General features: G+C 39.7%; 1 protein-coding gene across 4 annotated transcripts in view; it reads left to right on the top strand.

Moving 5' to 3' along the window:
* Positions 1 to 13,026, top strand: part of CARMIL1 (capping protein regulator and myosin 1 linker 1) — a 256,037-nt gene that overhangs the window by 193,171 nt on the left and 49,840 nt on the right. For all 4 annotated transcript variants that reach the window (XM_048840027.2, XM_048840028.2, XM_048840029.2 and 1 more), the window contains exon 29: positions 4,090 to 4,239. In XM_048840027.2, coding sequence (XP_048695984.2) covers positions 4,090 to 4,239 — 150 coding nt within the window. The remainder of the gene's footprint in view (positions 1 to 4,089; positions 4,240 to 13,026) is intronic.

Here is a 13,026-nt window from a genome sequence, read left to right as displayed (position 1 = left end):
GAGAGAATTTCATTAAAAACATTAATTTTAAGGCTTATTAAATATGCAACAAATTTTACATGTAGGGGAAATTTTACACCAAGTATAATTAAAAACAGCTGAGGATTCATGTAGAGTCCTTTCTGAGATTATGAAAGGCTAATCTCAAACAGAAACTTTTGTTTCAAGTGTGATTGCTTTAGTAACAAGCAAATTCAAATTGCCCTAAACCATATTAAGCCCAAGGTCAACCTATCTCCCATTCTATGTTGGAGCTTTAAAATCATACACAATATTAAGTGTAGTGTCACATTTCATTTTATATTGCAACCAGGTCTCTGATTATGGTATTTAGTGGGCATACAACACAATGTCACAATTTTTTTTACCACTTGCTGGCCACTATCTTGGGCCAGCCTGGCAGCAAGTGACTCTGTTGCATCAGTGACCAATCAGGGATCTTTACTGCCAAATTCAAACATCAGCAGAATCCTGAAAGTTCTTCTAAGCCCAAGGCAGAATCCAGAGAAAGAAGCACAAGAGAGAGATCTGATTTGTTATCGGACTGTTGCCCCAAGGAGGACTGTTACTGCAACCCCAAAGGGGCCAAAGTCACCACTACTGATGAGGACTGACTGTTTAAAAATAACCAGCAACAACTCTCGGCTGGGTTGAATTGGGAAGCAGGAGGACCACAGCAGAAATCCAGACTTGAGACCAGCTCCCTGCCAGATAAACCCAACACAAGATCTTGGAGCAGAAAAAAGCCCCTAAATCTGAACTGAAGAGACCCTGACTGGAGAGAAGCCAGCAGACGCCAATTAGAGGAACCCAAGGAGACTGCAAACAGGATGGGAATGATTCCTATTCCACAGCTGAACGTGAAAGAAGATTCAGCAACATCAGTGACAGCATGCATACTGCTCACTGCAGCCTCTCAGTTCCCAGATGGCTGCCCTGATGTTTGTGAACATTGTTGGGCCATCAGTCAGAAAGCTTGGTCCAGAAAAATATATTGGATCAGTTCTTCTGAGTGGGAAAAGATGCCACTGTATGCAAAGCACACAGAAAAAGACAATCATAAAAAAACCTATGCGATCAACTGGTGGGCACATTTTGGTAGAGTGTACCCACACAGTTTCAATTCTGACCCTGGACTGAAACTGGGTTCAGTGTTCTCCCTTCACACCATCCTCTTCTTCTCATGCTTCCCATATGAATGTGCTCACAATCTTTAAAATACTAACTTTAGATATTTTCTATTGACAGTTCATCATAAGGCGAATCCAAAATGAGATCCTGTATTGACAAACATCTTAAACTGATTCAAGTAATACAAACCACAGAGGTGTAATGGATACTTTTCTCTTATTATACCCTTTGTCAGTGTTAACATTAGCAGGGAACATTTTCAGGTCAACATTCTAAGCATTATGTTTCATATATTTTAAGGCCAAAAGTGACAGTTAGATCACCTAGACTGACCTGCTGTATTTCAGAGATCATTACCTCTGTACTGAGCCCAATGATTTGTGTTGGACTAAAGCATATCTTCCAGAAAGGCATTCAGTCTTGACTTGAAGACATCAAGAAATGGAGAATCCACCACTTGCCTTGGTAGTTTTTCCAATGCTTAATTACCCCCACCATTAAAAATTTGTGCCTAATTTGAATTTGTCTGACTTCAGCTTCCAGCCATGGGTTCTTGTTATGCCCTTCTCTGTAAAACTAAAAAGCCCTTTAAAACTCAGTATTTTCTCCCCATTAAGGTAACTTTTTCCATCTTCTTTTAGATAAAATAAACAGACTGAGCTGATAAAGCTATGTCTATACTACAGAGCCCATGCCAGTATAGTCCCCTAACATAGATGCCGCTTACACTGTCAGAAGAAGTTTTTCTGCCAATGTAGGAACATCACCTCCCCAAACAAAGTTAGCTATATTGATAGAAGCATTCTTCTCTAAGCACAGGTGCATCTACACTGTAGGTTTCACACCCCTGATCAATATAGCTATCCTGATATAAGTTTTTAGTATAGACCATGCCAGAGACCCTTGTAAGAAGTTCTCTACAGTCCTCAAATTTGTGTATCTCTTCTGCTTCCGCTCTAATTTGTCAATATATTTTTAAAATGTGGATAGTATTCCAGTATCCATCTCACCAATGCTGTATACAGAGGTAAAATCACCTCTGTATTCCTACTCACTGCTTCCCTGTTTACATCGCCAAGGATGTCATTAACCCTTTTTGTCACGGCAGCACAATGGGAACTCATGTTCAATTACATGTTCATTATGAACCATAAGTCTTTTTCAGAGTCACTGTTTTCCAGGATAGAGTTTCCCATTCTGTAGATATGGCCTGCACTCTTTGTTCCTTAATAATATAGGTTCCTTAATAACCTTGCATTTGTCTGTAGTAAAATATCTTTTATTTGAATGGGCTCATACTGGATTGCTCTGTATGACTGCCCTGTTCATTTAAGTATTTGTTACTTTTATGCAGTTACCTTTATCAACCTAGCATGTCATCTCGTCAAAAAACAAAATCAGGTTCAGTTGACAAGATGTATTTTCCTCAAAACCATATTGACTGGCATTAATTATATTCCCATTCTTTGATTCCTTATAAATTTAATTCCATATCAGGTTTTCTGTTGTTTTGCCTAGGATAGATGTCAGGTTAGCTGGCCCATAGTTACCCTGGTAGTCCCACTTACCCTTTTGGAATATTGGCACAATGTTAATGCTCTTCCAGTGTTCTGGAATTTTCCTGGTATTCCAAGATTCATTAAAAATTTAACCTCAGTGGGCCAGAGAGCTTCTTAGCCAACTCTTTTAGGATTCTTGGGCTCAAGTGATCCGGGCCTACTGATTTAAAAATGTGTCCTGAATAGATGCTGTTTAACATCCTCCTTTGTTACTAAAGTACTTCATCATCCTCATGTGATATGAGTCCATGATCCTACTTCTTTTCAAATATAGAACAGGAATATTTATTTAACACTTCTGCCTTCTCTGCATCATTAACCATTTTAATATCTCCTTCTAGTTATGGCCTGATACTGTTTTTAGATTTATTTTGTTCCTAGTATACTTTTTTTAAAAACTCCTCCCTAGCCCTGCCAGACATAGATTTATCCCTGATGTCTTTAGCTTCCCTTATTAATTTTCTACACTTCATAATTTCTAATTTATACTGATTGCTATATAATTCCCCCTTTTTCTATTTGTTTGAGAGAAAAACAGGGTAACTTTGAGTAAATACCATCCTGGTTCAGCGAGAAGTGAAGGCAGCAATTAGATATAATATTTATTTAGATATAATTATTGTAAAAATATAGTATTTACATTTACCCCAAATTGTCCTTTTTCTTGATTATATTTCATGGCTTTTTGGCCATCTAATAAACTCTTCTTAAAGAACTCTTCTTAAAGAACATCCCAATCAGTTTTACTCATGATTTTCCCCAGCTGTGAGACATTAGCCCTTTTAAAACACCAAGTGTTGTCTTCTGTTTTGCCCATATTAAATATAATCAAATCAGGATCACTGGGCCGTAGGCAGCCACTAGCTTCCAGTCCAGTGATTCATTCTTCATTATCCATCATAATGAGGTCCAAAATAATTACCCCATTTTGCCCGCACATTTTTTTATATTAGAAAAGATGCAGCACTTTTGATTCCTACATTTATTAGTGAAAATCATTCAATCCTCCTTTTTTTCACCAGTTGAGTATGCTAGCAATTTGTACATTCGTCACAGTAGTTTTTAAATGAAATGGCTTAGAAATATTAGGTATGGTATGAGGTTTTTTCCTCCTTTGGGTGATTTTATTTCCACAGTCCAGATAAGCAGAATCTCTTACTATGTGATTCTCTCTTATTAGCCCTGTTTTCTCCCCTCCTCCTTCCCTACCATCCAGTGTTGTGTGATGAGGGAATAGTTCTACAGGAAGATGCGGGAGGGCCTCCGATGCAAACAGTTGAGCTCACCCATTGTTCACCACCTATCATCACCTGCAGTGCACAACCACTCTGTTTAGTTTTTGTTGTTTGTTTTTAAAGATTTCTGATCAGTAGTTTCATCTCTTGATCCTTGTCTCTAGGCTGACCATTTGACCAGACGTGGTAAACCACTTCCACATCAGGAGTCACTGGAGATTGAATTAGCTGAAGAGAAACCAACTAAGCGCTCCACCATCACAGTAGAAGATTTGACTGAGATAGAACGTTTGGAGGATCTAGACACTTGTATGGTAAGACACTTTTCTTCAGTCCAATGGGTAAAAATCTAATCTTAAAAACGTCCTTATGCAAATTTCAGTGGGCAGTTTTTATTACATCAGCAGAATGAAATTAGGAATTTGGCTCAATAAATATAAATAGTTGTATGTAAAACAAAATATTATCCAAACCAGGTATCATAGATGAGTGGAAGGAAAACCCTTGCCTTTGTTCCATTATCCCTTTTCTTGGTATCTGTTCAGACATATTTGCTTGTAAGATAACCTCTCTTGCCCATGTTCATACAATACTGCTAATATAACCGATACCTCTTCTGCAGAGATTCTAGTATATGGCGCTGCGATGGCAGCAATAAATCAGACTATGCTACTTTGGCATGCTGTTTCCTGTCACAATATGCTTCTCTCTGCCTCTGTCATCATGCCACTTGACACTAATCCATCAAGGTAGATAGTGGGCTTTTTGAGACCCAGAAGTAAACTGATGGCCATGAACTGCAGATGATTTTTTTTATATATGGAGGAAGTCTGAAACTCTTGCACATGTAATAAGGCTACTAAGGATGTAGAACTAATGATGGTGTTGGGTGAGATTTTCAAAAGCATCTGCATGCGTTAGGAGCACATCCCATTGAAATTCAATGGGACTAGTGCAGTAAATCACTCAAAAGCTTTTTATATAGTTTTTGCATAAACGTTTTAAATAAATTACCTCTGGTCTCCATGCCATATCTTGAATCTTTACAGATGCACTCCAGTAGGCTGCCAATTATAGTTAATATTCGTTACCCTATTTCTTTTCCAACTCATTGTGGACATTTTTTGCTCAGTGTCTTGTTTGCTGTAGAGGTGACATCCATTGGAGGCAGCAACTTAAATTAACTATAGTATCCACTCCCATGCCTGGTACCTCACCAGAGTTTGCTTTGGTGCCGCATGTGTCTCCGACACCAGCAAATCCCATTTTCCTCCCTTTGGGGCATTGGCTGTTACAAGGGTCATCAAAGATTCTCATTACCAGTCCTCTTGAGTTCCAGAAGCTTTCTGCAGCCAACTGTCAGTTTAGGTGTTTAGTGATTGCGCTTAATGGTGGCCCTGAGGGACAGCGTCATAAGACACGTCACACTTCAGCACAAGCTTGATTGTGCCTGTAAATGAACTTGAACGTACCAGATTAGTATGCAGAAATCTATGGTAATTGAAATTTCTGCTCTTAGAATTGTACTTTCAGTATGAAAATGCTCTCCAGGTAGGGTTTTTTAAAGCAAACATAGCCCTTGTCTCTGTCATCATACAGTGTATGTAAGGGGACCATGCTAGTGTTTTATCTTTTTCTTTGCTCAAGTTTAAAAAAAAAAAGGAAAATATGAAGTCACATATTAAATATTAACTGTTTGTACCTTACCTAGAGCAGCTGTTTTGAAGAGTATTTAATATCCCTGTCTTCCTCCCCATTCATACAACTTAATCACATGGCTGAACCCCTTTTGTAATTCTGATTCTCATTGACATCCACTTGCTATGGGGAATGAAATTATATTTCAGATAAATACACTGTATACAGGAGCTCTGATCGCCCATGGTGCTGAAAACTCCATTTGTTCAAAAATTAAAATGTATCCAGTTTCAAATATATATATTCTTGAGCTGAGAAATTCATATAAGGGCTGTTTTTGCAAACTGTGTGCCTTCATTTTGCATTGTGGTATTGATTGCACTTGTATAGGAGACAAACTGAGAGACAAACTCAGTAATGTGGGCATACCAGCCTTGCACAGTGCTGGTGTCAGTTTGTTGATGTTGTTATAAGTGTCCTAAGAATAGATATCTTCGCTTCTAATTCCATCCAGTTTAGCTTATATCATGGATGTTTCCAGATGGGTCTATTTTAGCTGTATGAATTCCATATATACTTCAGACATGGCCCTTGAAAAAATGTGGATATAGAATCAATGTGGTGAAAGAAAGGTTTCCATTATATTAGTTTCATAGTTTTCCCAAAGCCATTTATGTATAGTTAGAAAAGTTCGTCCTGTGGGACCCCTTTTTATATGGCATCAGAGAAACTTTGGGAATTAGTCCATGCAAGAAACAAATATATTAATGAAAGGTTCTAAGAGGGAATAAAAAATGCACATGATTTATGAACCATAACTTAGTTTATTTTATTATCATTGAATGAGAAATAGTAGCTTACCCCAAAGTTTCTAAAACTTTGTTAATTATATAGATCATTAGCTTGTTTGTCCATTAAACATCTGTTTAAGGTAGGTTTTTTTTTGTGCTGGCAGCCTAAATGCTCCAACAGACCAGAGCCGTGTGAAATATTCTCTTCAGATCTCAAACTCATTCATGCTGAATTTGGGTTCGGTGCTCAGCCTGAACCTGAGCCCGGGCTTTCCACTGACATCTATCCCTTTGCCCCAACAAGCTCCAAAGACACCTGTGGTAGAGGAAGCCAAGGAATTGTTGGAGAGGGAAATATAAGTGGTGAACTTGAAACTGCCAATGTTCTAGAGGGGCTAGTTGACGTCCATCTGCAAATGGGACCCTGCCATGTTTGGGCAGCCCTGTGAGATATATATTTAGATACAGTCAGGATGAGGAATGGTCTCCACCAGCCCAGTCCAGAGAAGAGAGCTGCTATTCATTTCTGAACTTTCTGTATCAGACAACAGAATAGAAAGGAGTGCAAGGAATGTGGCTTTGAAAATGACTATTTAAAATAGAGATTTGAGTTTTATTTCCAGTATCTGCCTGTAAAGAATTAGAAAGAGTTTAACACTGTACATTTACAATGCTTCAGAAGTTATTCAGACTTGATTCCTAGACAACATGTCATTATGGCCACAACCCAATAATCTGAATGACTCGTCAGCCGCTGGAGAACTTGCCATTCTATTCTGGAGAGCACTGGGAATGAGTGAATGGTCCAATATAGAGCAGGATAGCTTGATCATTATTGACCTGGGAGTTTCTGATCGCCCTGAGTTGTAATACAGTAAATTGATGCTACCCTAATCTGCAACTATCATACTTGTCTAAATTTTAATTAGAGCTGTATTTATCTAAGGGCCTATTGTGATCAAAGTTGTGTGTAAGTAAGATTGAATGTGACAGCTTTGTTGTCTTATGCAAAAGGCCACTTAGTCTGCTCAGATGAAAGGAATAGGCATAGACTTTTTGAAAGATTTGAGTCGGTAATGAAGGTTAACTTAATAAAATTATGTTTTCTCACATTTTCTAGATGTGTGAGACAAGATTGACACTTTTTAAGGAACAATGCATTTTACCACTGGCTTAAGATAAATTACCCATTTTAACCTAAGTAGAATATCAAGCACATCTGCATATGTAATTTTTTCAGCAGACTGACTGATTAACCTTTCCTACAAAAGGGAACTATGTACATTATTTGTTCATCCTTTATTCTTTCAACACAGGAATTATTCTGCCGCAGGACTGTAGTTTTTAAAGGATGCTTGAAAGCTGATCTTCTTTAGAATGGACAAAATATAGCTATATTTCCAAGAAAATTATTAAGCTATTTGAATATTTTTCCCCCTAGAATATTAAGAAATAATCATTTTTGAGCTTTTATTTAAAAAGCAGAGAAGTTATGAGTGGCATATATCCTGTACTAGAAGACCGTCACATGTTAGTGATCTTGAAAATACCCATTCTAACAACATAACGTTGTTACTCTCAGTAATACAGAGTGCAGGGCCAGTGTAAGATAGTTTCCCAAGAGAAAAGCAGGCAATCTGTTTATTTACATTCCTCTGGTATAATAATAATAATTAATAGGAAATTATTTCAAAAAATGTCAAAGAACTGTAGGTTGTAGCATATGTATCTGTTTGTGAAATCCTTTTAATAATGTTCCTGTGAAAGAGTCAAATGTTTGGGCTGTGAATTATGAATTCACTAGCTGTTTGTGTAACCCATGCCTGCTGGGTGTGGTGCTCTGTCCCCCTCTAGTGACACCTAGATCACTTAAAGATTAATGAATCTGCTACAGCCTTAGCCAAAAGCTGTGTGGCTTTTAGCTCATGCAGTAGAGACTCATATACTAAGCTTCAGAGGTCCCAGGTTCAATCCCGCCCGCTGATAACTGGTTACATTCGCCGCTAATAAAAATGGCCTGCCTCAATGAATATCAAATCCGTTTTTTTAATACCATAAGTAGACAATGGTGACTCTATAGGAAAATGAAGGACCGGTAGAAAACTTTAATGAAATGTAAGCAATAGCTTAATATTGTAGTCTTTCAGTGATACTGCAAGATAAAGAACAATTTCTGTAAAGGAACAGAAGACTAGGGGAAAAATAGCACTTACTTGCTTTGGGATATACTAAAGAGCAATTGTGGCACAGATCTAGCACATAGGTTCAACCTCCCGCAATGGACTCATGATCCTGGAAGTCTTGGAAGATAAGACAAACGTTTACTTCTCTGCTTTCAGAGCCAAATATAAAACACACTTCTTTAACCTACATTTCCCACAATAACACATTAAATAAAAATTCACAAAGCACCAAAAATCAGCCCTTTCTGACTGTGGAGGAAAGAGAATGAGCAATATATCTGGTATAATTTTGGAAAGTGTTGTGATGTGGTATATTGATTGGGGCAGATAAGAACAAAGCTAGTGGCTGTCAGTGTATTTACGGTGACTCTCCACTGATACCCTGTTCTCCCACACCTCTGTCTTATCACTTCCCATTTGTCTGCTTATTCACCTGCTGAGTAATTGACTGAATCCTACATCTTGCATGACTTGCATCTGATGAAGTGAGCTGTAGCTCACGAAAGCTCATGCTCAAATAAATTGGTTAGTCTCTAAGGTGCCACAAGTACTCCTTTTCTTTTTGTGAATCCTACATTGTGAGCTCTCTGTAGCAGGGACTTTCTTTGCTGTCTGTGCAGTGCCTAGTACAGTGGAGTCCTAATTCTTGCTTGGGATCCTTGTGTACCACTGCAGTAGAAATAATTAATGGTATTACTACCGCTTGTATACGCTAGCAGTGATGAGATCTGGAATCTATCACATCAGTAGTACTTTGCTTCTAGCCCTCATTTGTTTCTGTCCCCCACCTTATTGTCTGTTCTGGAAGTTATGGCTGAATGGTTTTGAAGGATTTTGAGATTTTAATTTTTGGAAAACGGAGACTATTTTTATAAATGGGGAAAAAAACTATTTTTATAAAATGGGGCTCCTTGCGAGCACTACTATCTAGGGGAGGTGTAATGTGCTTTGGCATTGCAGATCTAGCTTTTTTGTGGTGGTATAGTTCAAGCAAGAGACTTTTGTCTCTGCAGTTTCTCCAGATTCAAAAGGAGTTGCACAGATAAAGAAAAGCTTAAAAATGGTATATTGTCTCATGGCATTATTTTGTACCACTCCTTATGGGTCCTTGATTGGTTAACTTTTCCACTGACTCTAAAGCCAGGGGTTCTCAATCTTTCTCACATTGTAAACCCATAGTCCCTCACAGGTAGTCCCCTGCACATACACACCAGAATCCTATGTGCTGATTCCCAGAGCACTTTTAGGAGTCACTTTAGAATCTGGCACAATAGCATATGGGGACATTCCTGGAATCCAGGGAGGATCGATCACAAATGATAGAGCAAATCTACTTCACAGGAAGATCAATGTAAACAACGCAGGGAGGTTAATAATACCTCTGCCTCCTCCACATTCAGGACAACTTCTGAAGACACTCCTGGGACTCATGATCCATGATTCTGTGTCCATAAGCTTTTTTTCCAGGTATACAGTGCCATCTGAGAAATCAAAAGACAGTTGGAACTTGCATGAAAGTTGACAGTTTTGCAGAATCCTATAGATGTCCCATTCATTTTCAAACGTTAGGAATATGCTAATACAGTGGAGTCACGTCTTATGCGGGGGTTAGGTTCTAAAGTTAGCGTAAGCCTCGTGTACTTGGCCTTGAAACAGCGAATCACGCCTTGGTCGCGAGGTTGGAGGATGGAGGTGGTATTGGTGAGGAGAAAGACAACTTCAACGTCGTTATGTGCAAACTGGAATGCCTCAGGATGGCCAGGAGCATTGTCTACGATCAGCAACACTTTAAAGTCAAGTCCTTTCTCTTCGAGGTACCGCTTGACCTCCGGAATGAAACACTTGTGGAACCAATCCAGAAATAATGCTGCCGTCGCCCAAGCCTTTTTATTTGATTGCCAGAACACAGGCAGGAGATTTTTGTTCTTGCCTTTTAGGGCACGGGGATTTGCAGCCCTGTAGAGCAAGCCTGGCTTTATTAAATGCCCAGGTGCATTGCCACAAAAAATGCAGTCACATGGTCTTTAACTGCTTTGAAGCCAGGAGTTTTTCTTTCTGATTTCGAAGTGTAAGTGCGGTTGGGCATTTTTTCCAGAAGAGCCCAGTCTTGTCAGTATTAAAAACTTGTTCCGGAAGATAGCCCTTTTCTTTGATTGTTCGGGGTAGGCTTTTGCTGCCTCTTCATTTGCAGATGCAGCTTCACCAGTAGTTTGCACGTTTTTGAGGTTGAAGCGGTTGCTAAAACTGTTAAGCCAACCTTGGCTGGCTTTGAATTCCTTCTCATCAGAAGGCTGTCCCTCTTCGGCGGGAGGTTTGAACAGCGCATAGAGGCTAAGAGCCTTTTCTCACAATGTGTTGTCATCGATAGGCACACATTTACGGTTCGTGTCTTCCAGCCATAAGTTTAATGCCTTTTTAGGCTTCACTAAAGTCTTATCATGCACCTGGCTCGTCACCTTAGCAGTTACTGGAGCACTTGATGCCACTTCTTGACGAATTTCTCTCTCTCGAACGTTGATGGCACCGATGCTAGATTCGTTGTGGCCATATTTATGAGCCACATTGGAGACCGACATACCGTCTCGCAATAAGTCCAACACAGCCAGTTTTTCCTCCAGCATTGGAACATATTGCTGTTTCTTTGGTTGAGCACCCGATGAAGTAGTTGGCTTGTGTTTAGGGACCATATTATATGAAAAATATGTACAGTGTCTTTAAACACTAGAATCACACTCAGCGCAGCGAGATGCTCACACTATGAGACACACGCGGGAATTGAGACTGACTGAGGGAACAGCAGATTCATCTCTCCCATCTCACGCTCACTCTGGGGCATACGCTCATTGAGTGAAATGGTGGGCGGAATCGCCCGCACTATTTACAGGTCTCTTGTTGTTTTTCTTTTTTTTTGCCGAGCGCGTATTGTTGAATTTGCGAAAGTTAAATGCGTGTATGATGCAACTCACTTGTATTGTTACTTTTTACTGGATGACATTGTATATAGTTTTACACTCTGACTCTACCAGTGGTTACAAGACCTCTGTCAGTGATTATCCAATACATACTGTGACCGTTTTTCTTGGGATGCAGTGTGGGCTGCTGAGCCCTCAATCTCACCAACCTGGGGTATCCCTCTCACTCTGTGTTGCTGTTGCCAGGCTACAGACCTGTGGCAAGTACTGCACTTACACAGACATTCACAGGCAGGGATATACCCAACTGAGTTACATGAATGCTTTGTCAGCCACTCATGAACCAACAACAGAGAGGCTTCAGTCAGTGCCCCCCAGTTCCCCAGCCTTACACCTCAGAACTATACTGTCTTGCCCTGGTCAGAAGCCTTATCAGTGCAAGTTCATTACCCAGTCCACCCCTCCGTCAATGTGGAGAGGACACACACTTGCCTTTGTAAACTGAGCTGAGATTTCCCAAGCACTTTAACCAAAACTCACTATTTTAGATAAAATATAAAACAGATTTACTAACTACAGAAAAACAGATTTTAAGTAGTAAGTGTAGAAATCAAATTGGTTACCCAAAGAAATAAAAATAAATTTTCAGTCTGAGTTCTACAAACTAAACAGGATTTGAATCAAGCAGTCTCTCACCTGATAGATGGTACAGTCAGGTCACAGATCTTTAATACACAGGCTGGAACTGCCTTCCAGCCTGGGACCTCCCTCCCCAGTTCAAAGTCTTTGTCCTCCAGATGTATTTCCAGGTGTTGAGTTGTGCGGGGAGTGAGGCCAAGTCATGATGTCACTTCCCCTCTTTATAATTTCTTCCAGCTTTCTGGAAAGATCTTTTGCTATGGTGTGGGTCAAGCAGTCTCCATTTTCTCTGTGCTCTCTCTGAGAAGTCTTCTGAGATGATCACTGGGAGAGTGGATTCCCTTCAATGGGCCATCAGTGCATCTGGCTACTCCATTGTTGTACCTAAAAGGCTGGTTATGGGTGTTCCCAACCTCACAATATATTTCAGTAATACACCCATAGAAAAACTTCATAACCTCACATACAATGACAACACATACAATCGAACAGGATATTAATGTTCAACAGATCAGTACTTTAAAAATGATACCTCACAAGGCATGCTTTGTACAAAACACATCATAATTATATGCCAGTGGTGAATTTGGGGGTTCCAGGGTGCTGCTTTGAGGTACAGAGTGCCACACATACCCACAGGGTGGGCAAGCAAGGTGGTCTCGGTTGCCAACTTCCAGAGGGCACCACCATGCTGCTGGGCTATTTTCCCTTCTGCTCTGATTGGCCGGCCTTTATTTTTATTTTTTGGGGCCCTGCTGCTGTGTGGGTGGGGCACTGAAAATATTTTCAACCCTCAGAGTCAAAACAGCTAGAGGTGGACCTGCATGCCCATTACATTTTTAGGCTACAATTTTCAAAAGTCACTAATGACTTCAGGTTTCCAACTTGAGACACTTTAAAGAGACCTGACTTTCAGAAAGTGTTGTATACCCAGCCTC

Source organism: Caretta caretta, chromosome 2 (genome assembly GCF_965140235.1).
Source record: "Caretta caretta isolate rCarCar2 chromosome 2, rCarCar1.hap1, whole genome shotgun sequence".
In the NCBI taxonomy this organism is placed as follows: Eukaryota; Metazoa; Chordata; order Testudines; family Cheloniidae; genus Caretta; species Caretta caretta.
This window is presented reverse-complemented; position numbering and strand designations above follow the sequence as displayed.